The 14,330-nt window shown below is 34.8% G+C and overlaps 1 protein-coding gene across 1 annotated transcript; it reads left to right on the top strand.

Moving 5' to 3' along the window:
* Positions 1 to 9,921: 9,921 nt before the first annotated feature.
* Positions 9,922 to 13,158, top strand: LOC139853298 (uncharacterized). Its single transcript, XM_071842670.1, has 2 exons — positions 9,922 to 9,989; positions 11,413 to 13,158. Exon 2 carries the CDS (start codon positions 11,484 to 11,486, stop codon positions 13,122 to 13,124), a length of 1,641 nt encoding a protein of 546 aa, XP_071698771.1. The 5' UTR covers positions 9,922 to 9,989; positions 11,413 to 11,483; the 3' UTR covers positions 13,125 to 13,158.
* Positions 13,159 to 14,330: the final 1,172 nt, after the last annotated feature.

Genomic DNA, 14,330 nt, shown 5'->3' with positions numbered 1-14,330 from the left:
AAAAATGTAATGATAAAGCCCGGTTCAAGACCGATAAAACTTGATTCGAAACATTTAAAACTGATGAATCAATTCTATAAAAACAGATTTAATTGAAACTGAGTTTTTAAAAAGTTACTTTTTTAACCGTTGATGTTTTTAAACCGAGATGAGTTAATTTCCCTCATTTAATAAAATTTTTTTACTATCTAATTTAGTATCCCTTGGCCTTTATCGAGAAAAAAATAAAAAACCATTTCAAAGTCTCACGTTTGAAATTTCAACCAATCCCAACGGTCTGATCCACTATTTGTCCATCCTTACCTACTGTACAATCTGTTCAAACCACAATTCCTATTCACCAACTACTCTTTTATCTCTTATACTTCTCATTCACGTTTAAAAAAAACTAGTCATCTCTATCTGTAATAAGTTTACAAGCATGTCAGCTGCAATATATAGTCTGACCTTCCAATCTGAAGGTCAAGGTTTCGATTTCATGAAACTACAAAAGTTATTATCTCTCATGACACCGGGCTGCTCGCAAAGTGAATAGTCATCCTGGGATTAGTCAGTTAAAAAAAAATTGAATATTCAGGTTGAAAAAAAAAAGGTTGCAATATAATAGGCCATGGAAAAGTCTAATATACCAGCATACACTTATTAATTAATATCTTATATTTATATCTATTCATATTGCTATTACAATAGTTTATAATTATAAAAAGGATGATGATACACTGAAACATGAAAAGAAAGACTGTAAAAAGACTAATACATTAACGTGTATATAACAATGAATTTTACTAAAGTTATTCTAAAAGACATTTATTAACGTGCTTAAAAACATTGCACTATTGTATAATTTGATAACCATCACTTTTAGTTAATATGTAACCACGAGGCACAAAGAATATAACTACGTTAAAAACAACTCTTGAAATTATCGTTAAAAAAATCTATAAAATATATTTAATTAACATAACTTTTTTATATCGATATTTACACTATCTATTAGACTTAAATGAGTAATTTTCTTAAAGGCAAATAGTTATATATATTAATTAAAAACTAGCAAAATTATTAATAAAAAAATAGTCAATAAACCTTTACAACAAACTCCAAATGAGACAACATAACACCACGATGTTACAAATCAAAATTACGACATAATATTCCAACCAACCACTACTAGGAATGACAAGTAACCGAATATAAATTGAGTGACATCGCATTTGTTGTATGTGAAGAATATCAAAACAAAAGGATTCAGACGAACATGGAGGCGCACCGCGGCCTTGGAAGGCGCAACGCGGCCTAACACGTGAACAGAGCATCAGAATGAAGAAACCTATTGTCCGTAGTTTTGCCTTTGAGGCGCGGTGCGGCCCCATATGGGCGCGGCGCGGCTGTTTGACGGGGAGTTTCCATATTGACGTTTTTCTTGTTCTCCAAGGTGTTTCTTTGTTGTTTTTGGCCTATATAAGCATCCTATTGTAACCCTAATCTGTATCTACGAATTATATCAATAAAATCTCCTTAGTTAGTCCGTGGATTAAAGTAATCGACATTCGATTACATATAACCACGTTAAATCTCGTGTTTTTCATTCTTTTATTATTGTTCATTCGTTTGTCGATTGTGGAAGAGTAATTCTCTGGAATTACTCTATTGTTTGGGACTTATAATCCTTACAATTTGTATCTAGAGCTCAAGGTTCCTGTTGGGATCGATGGCGGAAGACGGTAAATTAAAGATTGAGCGGTTTGATGGTAAAGACTTCGCCTTTTGAAAGATGCAAATAGATGACTACTTGTATCAAAAGAAACTTCACCAACCTTTGTTGGAGACCAAACCCGAAGGCATGAACGATGCCGATTGGATGCTCTTGGATCGCCAAGCTTTGGGTGCAGCTCGTCTTGCACTCACCAAGAACATTGTTGGTAATATTAAGAACGAAAAGACAACGTTTAATTGTTTGAAGGCTCTCTCCAACATGTATGAGAAACCTACGGTGGCGAATAAGGTTTTTCTCATGCGATAATTGTTCAACACGAAGATGAAGGAAGGTATGAGTGCAACGGATCATATCAATGAATTCAATAATCTTGTTTCAAGATTAGAGTCGGTTGAAATCAAATTTGATAATGAGTCGGTTGAAATCAAATTTGATAATGAACTAAAAGCACTAATCTTGCTTTCATCATTACCAGAAAGTTGGTCGGGTACGGTTACCGCGGTTAGTAGCTCGACCGGTACTACTAAGCTTACGTATGAAGGAATTAGGGATTTAATTCTCGGAGAAGACACTCGTAGGAGAAGTTCGGGGGAATTGTTATCCGGTTCTTTGTTAAGTACCAACAACCGTGGTAGGAAAGTTAATCGCGGTGTGAAGAAGAGTAAAGGAAAGTTCAAGAAGAGGTATCCATTAAAAGACCGAAGTGATGTTATTTGTTGGGGTTGTAATCAAAAGGGGCATTATCAAAGATATTGTAAGAATGCTCCGGTTAAAGATGTTAACTTGACCTCGGAAGATACGGAGGATGCATTACTATGTAGTATTAAAAGTTCGGTGGAGTCTTGGGTCTTCGATTAGGGAGCTTCATTTCACGCTACACCTACTAAGAGCGTGATGAGGAATTTTCGGACGTATCAAGGTAAAGTTAGATTGACAAACAACAAAAGTCTATTGAAGACTACTCTTGGTTCTAATTGGACTTTGAAGAACGTGAGGTTTATTCATTTAAAGAGGAAGTTAATCTCGGTTGGTCAATTAGATGAAGAAGGTAATGAGGTTACTTTCAAGAATCGCCAATGGGAGGTGATTAAGGGTAGTAGTGTTGTAGCACGTGGACATAAAAGGGGAACTCTTTATACGATTGAGGTGTTTGAAGAAGACACAGTAATTGCTACGGTTGACGTTGGGGCTAGTTCTACTCTATGGCACCGAAGACTCAGGCATATGGGTGAGAAGGGTATGAAGGTTCTTAGTTCGAGTGGGAGAATTCCGGATTTAAAAAAGATAGAGCTTGGGTTTTGCGAACCATGTACTTATGGGAAGCAAAAGAAGGTAACTTTTGTTAAATCGGGGAATTCACCAAAGTTGAAGAAATTGGTGCTAGTTCATACGGATGTTTTTGGGCCAACGAATGTAGAATCACATGGAAGTTCTCGTTATTATGTCACCTTCATTGACGACTTCACTCAAAAGGTATGGGTTTACTTTCTTAAAACTAAATCCAAAGTTTTTGGTACTTTTGTGAAGTGGAAAGCTATGGTTGAGAATGAGACAAATTTAAAGGTCAAGTGCTTAAGGTCGGACAATAGAGGAGAATATGGTAGTCTTGAGTTTAAAGACCATTGTGCAAAGTTTGGTATTAGAATGTTGAAAACAGTACAGGAAACACCGCAACACAATGGGGTCGCCGAACATATGAATAGTACGTTGAATGAAAGGGCTAGGAGTATGAGACTACATGCCGGTTTGCCTAAGATGTTTTGGGCGGATGCGGTTAATACGGCGGCTTATTTGATTAATAGGAGACCCTCAACACCATTGGATTTTCCGAATTCCCGAGGAAGAATGGCTAGGTAAAAAGGTTAGTTATGATCATCTTAGGATCTTTGGGTGTAATGTTTATGTGAAAACAAAGATATTGATAAAGATAAACTTGAAGCTAAGTCAAAGAAGTGTACTTTCATTGGTTATGGTTCGGATGAGAAGGGCTATCGTTGTTGGGATAATGAAGCTAGAAGAGTTATCCGATCGCGTGATGTTACCCTTGATGAAGATTCGGTCTATGGCAAACCGGTAACGGAGAGTCAAAAACCGGATCATGTTATTCTTGATGATGTTTCTCTTGATGATCTTGCGGGTTCTAGTGGGAGTTCGGGGAATAATGAATTGCCGATTAATGGTGATGGGTCGGATATTGACAATGATGGGGATGGTTTGGATAACGGTGATAATTTCGAACATAGTGCAAGTTCTAGTGATGAGGAGTCTACTAATGAAACCAGTCCAACCATACCGGTTGCTCCTATACTTAGACGCTCGACTAGAGTGCCCAAACCTAATCCTAGGTATTCTCCATCAACAAACTACTTGCTCTATACCGAGAATGGTGAACCCGAAAACTACTTTAAAGCGAGGAAGTCCAAAGAATCCTTACAATGGGAGCTTGCTATGAAAGAAGAGATGAGGTCACTTGAGAATGACAAGACTTGGTCACTAGTGAAATTACTTCATGATAAAAAGGCATTGCAAAACAAATGGGTGTATAGAATAAAGAATGAGATGGATGGCAAGAAGAGGTATAAAGCACGGTTAGTGGTTAAAGGGTTTCAACAAAAGAAAGGGGTTGATTACCAAGAGATATTTTCACGGGTGGTGAAGATGACTACTATTCATTTGGTGCTTTCGTTGGTTGCATCCGAGGACTTACATCTGCAATAACTAGATGTGAAGACCGCAGTCTTACACGGGGATCTTGATGAAGAGATCTACATGAGGCAACCCGAGGGCTTTAAGGTAAAGGGTAAAGAGAAGTGGGTTTATATGTTATAGAAAAGTTTGTATGGATTGAAGCAAGCACCTCGACAATGATACTTGAGATTTGATGAGTTTATGAAGAAGGTTGGTTTTGTAAAATGTGAAGCGGACCATTGTTGTTACTTGAAGAAAATCAAGTCTTCTTACATAATCTTATTGTTATACGTTGATGACATGTTGCTTACGGGTTCGAACATGTCCGATATCGATAAGTTGAAATGTATGCTTTCAAAAGAGTTCGAGATGAAGGATCTTGGTAGTTCTAAGCAAATACTTGGAATGAGTATTGTGCGTGATCGTGCTAAAGGTGTTCTATACTTGTCTCAATCCAAGTATATTGAGAAAGTAGTAGAAAAGTTTAATGTTGATAAAGCAAAGGCTCGTTCTATGCCTTTGGGTAGTGCGATAAAGTTATTAAACAATCAATCACCTAAAACGAAAGAAGACAAATCGGAGATGGAAAAGGTTCCGTATAAATTGGCCGTGGGAAGTATTATGTATGCCATGGTTTGTACGAGACCGGATATAGCTCATGCATTGGGAGCTGTAAGCCGTTATATGTCTAATTCGAGGAAGGAGCATTGGGAAGCGATCAAATGGTTGCTTCGTTATTTGAAAGGTACTTCTAGTATGGGATTGTGTTTCACTAAGGGCAATGTTATACTTAGAGGTTATGCGGATGCTAATTTGGGTGGATTTGGTGATTCGGGTAAGAGTACTACGGGATATGTGTTCATGGTTGGTAAGACGGTTGTTAGTTGGATGTCTAGACTACAAAGGAGTGTTGCTTTGTCGACCACCGAGGCCGAATATATGGCTATTGCGGAAGCTTCTAAGGAGCTTGTTTGGTTGAAGAACTTCTTGTGTGAGTTGGGTAAAAGACAAGACAATTGTGTCTTATATTGTGACAACCAAAGTGCAATCAATCTCGCGAAGGATCCGGTGTTTCATAATCATACGAAACACATTGATTTGAGGTATCATTTTATTCGAGAACGTATTGAGAATGGTACTTTGATTTTGGAGAAAGTCCTTGGTATGAAGAATCTCGCGGATATGTTTACTAAGGTGGTGTCAATGGAAAAGTTGAGGTTTTGTATAGCCTCAACGGGTCTTCTCATGAACTAATGAGGATGTGGTAACCGACTAGGGAGATAGAGAGATGATGATTCGATTCTAACAAGAAGTGTTAAAGACCTTGTATCGAAAGTCTGCTTATCCGGCATATGTGATAGGAGTGTGCGTGTCCCAAATGGAGTTTGGCGGTATAGGGTGCTTTGGCGATCTTGGTTTGTTTGTATGATGGGTTGACAATGTGAGTCATGGTTTTGACTATCTTCAAGTGGGAGAATGTTGGATGTGAAGAATATCAAAACAAAAGTATTCGGACGAACAGGGAGGCGCGCCGCGGCCTTGGAAGGCGCGACGCGGCCTAACACGTGAACACAACATCAGATTGAAGAAACCTACTATCCAGAGTTTTGCCTCTGAGGCGCGGCGCGGTCCCATATGGGCGCGGCGCGGCTCGTCTGACGGGGAGTTTCCATATTGGCGTTTTTCTTGTTCTTCAAGGTGTTTCTTTGTTGTTTTTGGCCTATATAAGCATCATATTGTAACCCTAATATGTATCTACGAATTATATCAATAAAATCTCATTAGTTGGTCCGTGGATTAAAGTAATCGACATTCGATTACATATAACTACGTTAAATCTCGTGTTTTTTACTCTTTTATTATTGTTCTTTCGTTTGTCGATTGTGGAAGAGTAATTCTCTGGATTACTCTATTGTTTGGGTCCTATAATCCTTACAGTATTCATATTCGTATCCATTTAGTTTATGTTCATCTATATTCATATCCATTCCATTTAATTTCTTTTCATCCGTCAATATTTAGTAGATTACGCGGGTTGATGAATATTCATTGAACTTTACAAAAATATTATATTATTTCCTCAAATGTGATAGAAATAAATACGTAATATAACAAAAATATATATAATGTGACATAATTAAAATCTTTCCACAAAAAATGCGTAATAGTTGTCGAAGAATACAATACAATTTGTTATATTTATTATTAAACATAGATTATGACTAATTAAATGTGTGAATTGTATGTTTTTATTTGATTAGATATATATATATTTTATTGTAATTTATCATTGTTAATTTGTTATACGATTGCATGCAAGCAAAATTTATTTGTAATGGTGAATATTTTTTAATAGTAAATGTGTTTGAATATATCTATATTTATGTATGTACATATCTATTACGGGCGTTAATTAATATAATTACGATTAAACTTTTTATTCATATTCATATTCACTTATGTTATCCATTCTCATATCCATTTAAATTATCCATATCATCATAATTCGGGTGGATCGAATAAATATCTACTTGATCGGATGAACAATGTCCTCTCTAACCACAACAAAATTAACATAAACAATCCGGATATTAGAGAATATGTGTATATTTTTGTGAGTTTCGAAAAATGAAAAGAAATAACAGTTTTCTGTAGGGAAAACCTGTTAAATTCGGTTTCAACGAAAGGGTGTAACGAAAAGGTGCAATCTTTCATTTTGGCAGGAACAACCGTTTTTTCCAAATGATGTAATATTTGGGGTAATTTTTGTTGGGATGCAATTTTCAGTATATTATATAGTACCTAAAATATTCAGGTCGGGGTGCTGCCCCTTTAACCCCGCAACGGGGTGCAGCCCCTTGACCCTTGCTATTTTTGTGACAGTATCTAGTCAACTCTTACGAACGTGCATTTCGTTTTCTTCAAATATGTTGTTAATTATAACTAGATAACTATTGTTTTCAAGTAAATCTAAATTACCTAAAATGATTGTTGGATGACACTCAAATCACCAACTCACCATGAAGATATTAAAGACCAATACATTATCCGTTGTTAGTTATTTAATGTTGAAGTTTTTACCGACCAATACTTATTTATACATTATGAACTCTATGTATAATTGATTAAACTATTTCTAATAATGTATTATATCTTTTATGTGGAATTAAAAGATCGTGAACATTTAAAATGGATGATGATCCTTACACCATAACTTTTATCCATATATCACTCAATATATATATTTTAAAGTGTTGTACTATATAACATCATAGTGCGTATTTAATGGTGTATAAATAAATTTGCAGAGTGGGGATTACCAATATATAAAATTGACTTTCACCACTTGAAACCCAAAAGTAAACATTTGTACAAGTATATAAGGATTCTAACTCAATGTCCATATTGTTCATCCTTCAAAGATTTAAATATAGTGATGATATTTTTACTTAAATTTTTGTTAAATCTATTAATTTAGTGTATTCTTTAATTGTATAGTAAAATGACTGAATTTATTTAAAATTGTTAGAAATATCTATTAAAATGATAGAACTCGGTAAATATTATTTCATTATAGAGCAATATTTATAAAGTACATAAACTCTAAAACTTATATAAACTCTAATAGACACCAAGCTCACGTACGGACTTGAGCCTTATTATCGTCTAATAATATAATCACCAATCACCAATTCAAATATACGGAGTAGGAGTATAATAATAGTAATAGTAAGGGTAGATAACGAAAATAAAAAACTAATAAGGAGTAATGTTGACAATTTAAAAAACTATAAGGGTATCTACTTGGTATATTAATGAAATTACTTTCTCGATACCAATAAACAACAACAGCCAATACATTCAAAATAAAATACTTGTACCCAACACAGTAACTCTTGTACATAAATTTGGACATAATGTTTTAAGACTTGAATATTCTGAAATACTTCGTTTTGAAAAAGTGAATGAATGAATCTTGGAGGTTGTGTGTCTGACATTAGAGAGAGAGAGATCGGAAGCAGAAGAAAATAAGTGATTTTTGAATGCAATTGTCATTCTCTTGCTTCACTCCACTTTCAAGATTGATATGAAGATATCTGCTTTTATGCCTGGTAATATTTCTAGGTTTTTACTTTTAAATTTTAGCTTCAAATATCTCAATTTTCTTGTTCGTTACCCATTTGAATAAAGCATTGGACCGTTGGGTCTTGGACTTCTTCTACCATATTATGGTCAAAGTTTATGTTTTTATGGTCAAATCTTTGGTGGGTGTTAGAAAAATGGTGTTTTGGGATTGAATCTTTTGTGGGTTTGGTCTAATTTTATGAATTTGCGTGACCATCATATCAAGATTCAATTTTGACACCGTTCTTCTTTATTAATCACAACTTATTTTAAATAATGTGATAGTTGGGTTTTAAAATTGTCACAGTTGGTGTTTTTATGGTCAAAGTATATGATGGGTCTTCTTAAATTTTCGTTTTAGTATAATTTTTTATGTATTACATTTATATGAACAGTGTTATACGATGAAATCTCTGATGTATTTTGTAGAACCTTAAGTAATTTACTGTTAGCAACTGTTTATATTTTGTAACTTGTGGATATGATATGAATAAATAATGAAATCTTTGGTGGGTTTTTCAGTGTTTTACAAAGTCAACATTTTTTTTTTCCTTTTTATAATTTTATCATATACTTTGCTATAATTTGGCAAAGTAGGGTTATAAAGATGAAATCTTTGATGGTGTTTCCAAAAAGTTATCTTGTTAGAAATAATTTTACAAAAGTTCTAATCTTTTTTTTTTTTTTTTGCTACAAGTGTTGCTAAGGTAAAATTCATGGTGTGTGTTTGCTGTTTAAGAAAAAGAAAAAAAAAAAAAAAAAAAAAAAAACAGGGTATAGGTCAATCTTCCAAGAAATCTAATGTTATTACCTTGTTTTGCATTCTAAATTTGAATTTTTAATTAGGGTTATAAAGATCAAAAATACAAGTTGGTTTGTCTAAAATCCACTAGAAAATCATACTTCAGTTTTTGACTATACTCCCTGAAGTAGGGAAACTGTGTTTTTGAAGCGAAATATATGGTATTGCTTTTGAACTAAGCAACCCTTTTCAAATTGAAAGCAAAACCGATTCCCTTGTGAACTAAAAACTTGTGTATCACTCTGAATTAGTCGTAAAGGGTTAACCGTTATCTTTCGTGTGTAACACAATTCTTTGAAATCACTTGTTGAATCCAAGATTATGCTTTCTTGGTAGGGAAAGTTTTGATTTTTGCATAAAGTTAATGCCTTTTTTGAGTGAAGGAGTTTAATGCGTATCTTTCTTAAAGCTTCTGGCTTTAATGTTCAAACTGGGTTTATTCTTCTACAAGAGCCACCCCACCCCTTTCTAACTTGTTAAACTATATGATCTTTTATTATCTAAGTATAAGTTTAACTTAATTGCCTGTTGCCATACACATTGTAGTCAATATCGACGTACATCTTTAATTTCTTGTGTTTTTATTACAGAAGCAGTAGCTGTGAATGGATATTGAGCTTTCAAATGACTGTGATATAAGAATGCAATCATATTCAGGTATGAATTTGATCTTGTATTAATTGCAGTTTAGTTTTCATTTAGTGGGTCTGTTTATTATACTGTGATATATGATATGGATATGAATATGAATGAAATCATAATCATGGACCCTTAAATTGAAAAAAGTATTAAAAAACAAAATTTTGAGTTTCTTTTAAATAAATGATGGGTTGGTGACATTTCAATTTTGTAAAATACCTGTATTGTTGGAAAGGTAGATGGAGACTTCTTAAGTCCTCACTTAAAAGTCAAGTCTCCCTTAAATTTCCTACTTTCAAATAACTTACTTCAAAGATTTCCTATTTTGAAATCTTAAAAACTTTATATTGATGCAACTTTATGAAGTTTTGTAACTTCAACATCTTTTATATTGTGTTATCAAGTTACCAACTATAAAAGAAAACATCTCCTTTAATGTTGTAACACATTTAACATGTAAAAATCGCGGAGAAAAAACACTGCTTAAAGTATGTGGTAGAGACTCCTCAGAAATATATATAACTTGGGGGATAATCTTTAAACATAATTTCTATCCTTAGATTTATTTCACAAAAAGTAAAAGCATACATGAACATGTCATTTTCAAACTAAAAAATGATAACTTTCTTGATGGTAGCCATAAATGGGAGGCTATTTCTTGGCCATAAAAGCTCTTCCATTCGCTTTCATCATCTATACACTACAATTTTATGAAACTATTGAACCCATTTAAAAAAAGTTGTAATCAAATCATTTTTTTCTCTATATATGTATAATAGTATCTACTTATGAGTACATAATGGACATTACACACTGTGGGGCTACATTTCCTCTGTAATTGTTTTTTGTCTCTTATTTTATGCTAATAAATTATGTATATATGATCATGAATGATTCTTCAATTTTTAATTCTTGGTCCCTTTCTCTTTAATTATTTTAGTAATTTATTTTATCATTTGATATCATAAAGATGGGTGATGCCAACCTAATTTAATTTTTTTTTGATATAAAAGTTTCAATTTTGATCTCATTTGAATCACTTAACTTAGAAATGTTGGTTTCTCATAGCTTTAAGAATCCAATTTCCCGGTTTCATTATATTACTTGATCCTGGTCCCTATTTTCTTCTTCCATTTCATCAATTGAAGGTGATGATAAACTTTTTTTTTGCATTTTTATGTGTATAAGGTTCTGTTTCTTATCTTTGCTAAATTAGTTAAAGCATATCAGTCTTGAAATCTAAAGCTCATCAATTTGTAGTTCAGTTAAAGTTCAACCATGCTGGTTTCTTAATCTTGGAGATTCAATTTTGACCTCAAAAAGTCAAATTTGAGTTCTTTAAGCTGTATCCTGTATGTCGGCATATTTATAAAAACCATTAATAGAATCTTTAACTCTAGAAGTAGCTAAATTTTTTTTTATTTGTTTGAAATTTCTGCAGATACACATTTTCAGTCTTCCTGTTAGCAGAAGATTAAAGTAAGCTGATATCTAGTAAAAGTCAAATAGTCAATGGCTGACTTTCGATTAACCGAAGAGTGGCTTTCATATGCAAAAGATCTTGTTCCAGTAGCTTTACAGAAAGCACATGTGGTTAAAGAATTCCCAGGAAGGTGGAAAATGATCATAAATCGATTAGACCAAATCCCGTCTAGTTTATCCGATTTATCAAGTCATCCATGTTTCTCGAAAAATACGTTATGCAAAGAGCAATTAGAAGCCATTTCCAAAACTTTGAAAGAATCAATCGAGTTGGCCGAAGTTTGTACTAAAGGAAAATATGATGGTAAGCTTCAAATGCAAAGTAACCTCGACGCGTTATCAGGAAAACTAGATTTGAACTTAAGAGATTGCAGTCTATTGATAAAAACCGGAGTTTTAGGTGAAGTTACAATGTCGTCTGATATCGAAGGTACAAGTCATCAAAGCAGCGATATTCGAGAATTACTTGCTAGGTTACAGATTGGTCATTTGGAAGCTAAACATAAAGCTCTTGACAGCCTTGTAGATGTGATGAAAGAAGATGAAAAGACGGTTTTGTCCCTCGTGGGCCGTAGCAATATTGGGGCTTTGGTACAACTCCTCACTGCAACGTCTCCAAGGATTCGAGAAAAGACAGTTACTTTAATCTGTTCATTGGCTGAATCTGGTGGTTGTGAAAGTTGGCTTGTTTCTGAGGGTGTTTTGCCACCTTTGATTCGGTTGCTCGAGTCTGGTAGTTCGGTTGGTAGAGAAAAATCCGCCATCGCACTTCAAAGATTGTCGATGTCGGAAGAAACCGCACGTGCGATAGCTGGACATGGTGGGGTCCCACCGCTAATCGATATTTGTGCACATGGTGATTCGGTTTCTCAAGCTTCGGCCGCTTGTACTTTGAAAAATTTATCGGTTATTCCCGAACTTCGACAAACCCTGGCCGAAGAAGGGATTGTAAAAATAATGATTAGTGTCCTCGATAGCGGGATTTTGTTGGGATCCAAAGAATACGCAGCAGAATGCTTACGAAACTTGACTTCGAGTAATGATGATCTTAAGCGGGCCGTGATCAATGAAGGTGGGGTCCGTTGTCTATTGGCTTATCTCGATGGCCCGTTGCCTCAAGAACCCGCGGTTGCAGCGTTACGTAATCTTGTCGGGTTAGTCTCGGTGGAAACGTTAATCTCACTCGGATTACTCCCGAGACTAGTCCATGTTTTGAAATCCGGATCACTCGGGGCCCAAAAGGCCGCCACGTCATCAATATGTCGAATATGCAACACAGTGGAAGTGAAAAGACTCGTGGGTGAAAGCGGGTGTATCCCATTGTTAATAAGTTTACTCGAAGCAAAATCGAACGGGGTTCGAGAAGTAGCGGCTCAAGCTGTTGCGAACCTAATGACGGTTCAACAAAACCGGCGAGAGGTCAAAAGGAATGAGAAGAGTGTTCCGAGCTTGGTTCAATTGCTTGACCCGAGCCCACAAAACACAGGAAAAAAGTATGCTGTTTCGTGTTTGGGTTTACTATCTTCAAGCAAAAGGTGTAGGAAACTGATGGTTTCCTACGGCGCAATCGGGTATCTGAAGAAACTTGTTGAATCTGAGATACCCGGTTCTGCTAAATTGCTTGAGAAACTAGAAAGGGGGAGATTGAGAAGTTTGTTTGGGAAAAAATAGGTTCAATTGTTTATATTGTTTCATTATGTTGTATGAAACAGTAATGCAGTCGTATGTATGAATGAGATTCTACTTTAGGTGGTTGTCATAAGTTGCTGCGAAAATAATAATCCTTACACGCAAGTATTTAGGTTTTTTTTTTTCTTTTTTGGTTGTCTCTTTCAATTAGAAAATTAGTGGTTAAAGGGTTGATTTACGAGTATAATGCTGTACAGTTTTTTTACAAACACTACAGTTTTTTTTACAAACAAGATATATATGTCTTTTTGAAAAATCAACGATTAAAAAAAAAAAAAAACTATAACTAAATCAGAGATAAGAACAAAAACAAACGACTTTTCAAAGATCAGAGGTCGCGATATGAAAATAATCTGGTCATACGAAAATCGATTAAGAATGGCCGTATCCGACTTTTGGCCGTAGTTACAAAAGCTTGTGAACGGGCGTAAATACGTAACTGAATATGTTTTTGTCATGACTGAGAAGAATATTCTACTGATGTTAAGCCATGGACGGGTTTCGTCAGTCGCGACTAAAAAATTTCAGTTACAACTGGAAAAATTAACCCATACGCAAATAATTTACAACTTATGTGGACAAATTCGTAAGTTTATATTGGTGATTTGTGTCACCAATACGATTTAAGTGTAATGGGATTAATTTGTTAACCAAAATAATCTTGATAAATATCGAACAAGTTAGGGAAAGTGTGGAGTGCACACTTGTTTGAACTTATCTTGATTATGACGGGGGTTCGGGGGCAGCGCCCCCGATAGCGGGGTCCAAGGGGTGGCAACCCCTGGCGGGGTCCAAGGGGCAGAGCCCGGATAAAACATTGCTTTATTTGGGTTAACATTGATTTATTAAAAATGTGTTGAAATTCGATTTTGACCCGGTTTGACCCAAAATAAAAAGCCCGGATAAAACACCCGTTTTTTAGCAGTTATGAAACCGCCATTCGGCAGTTATGGAACTACCATTCGGCAGTTATGGAATTGCCACCCGGTTTTTGGTTATTTATTTGGTACGTTTTAATCAAATTTATACACACAAAAAACACAGATTCATTGTTCAAATATTCCGAGTTTTATCCGATTGAAAATTTCGATAGTACCATCGAAATACTTTGATCTGAAAGTGATTACACGACTCTCAGAAATCCGAAACGAAACTCTCATTTACAACAAAGATCAAAGTAATCTGTGA

This window comes from Rutidosis leptorrhynchoides, chromosome 6 (genome assembly GCF_046630445.1).
Source record: "Rutidosis leptorrhynchoides isolate AG116_Rl617_1_P2 chromosome 6, CSIRO_AGI_Rlap_v1, whole genome shotgun sequence".
In the NCBI taxonomy this organism is placed as follows: Eukaryota; Viridiplantae; Streptophyta; class Magnoliopsida; order Asterales; family Asteraceae; genus Rutidosis; species Rutidosis leptorrhynchoides.
This window is presented reverse-complemented; position numbering and strand designations above follow the sequence as displayed.

What these genes read in the sequence shown, in the direction of transcription:
- LOC139853298 (XM_071842670.1), top strand. Translation starts at nt 11,484, where the DNA reads ATGGCTGACTTTCGATTAACCGAAGAGTGGCTTTCATATGCAAAAGAT.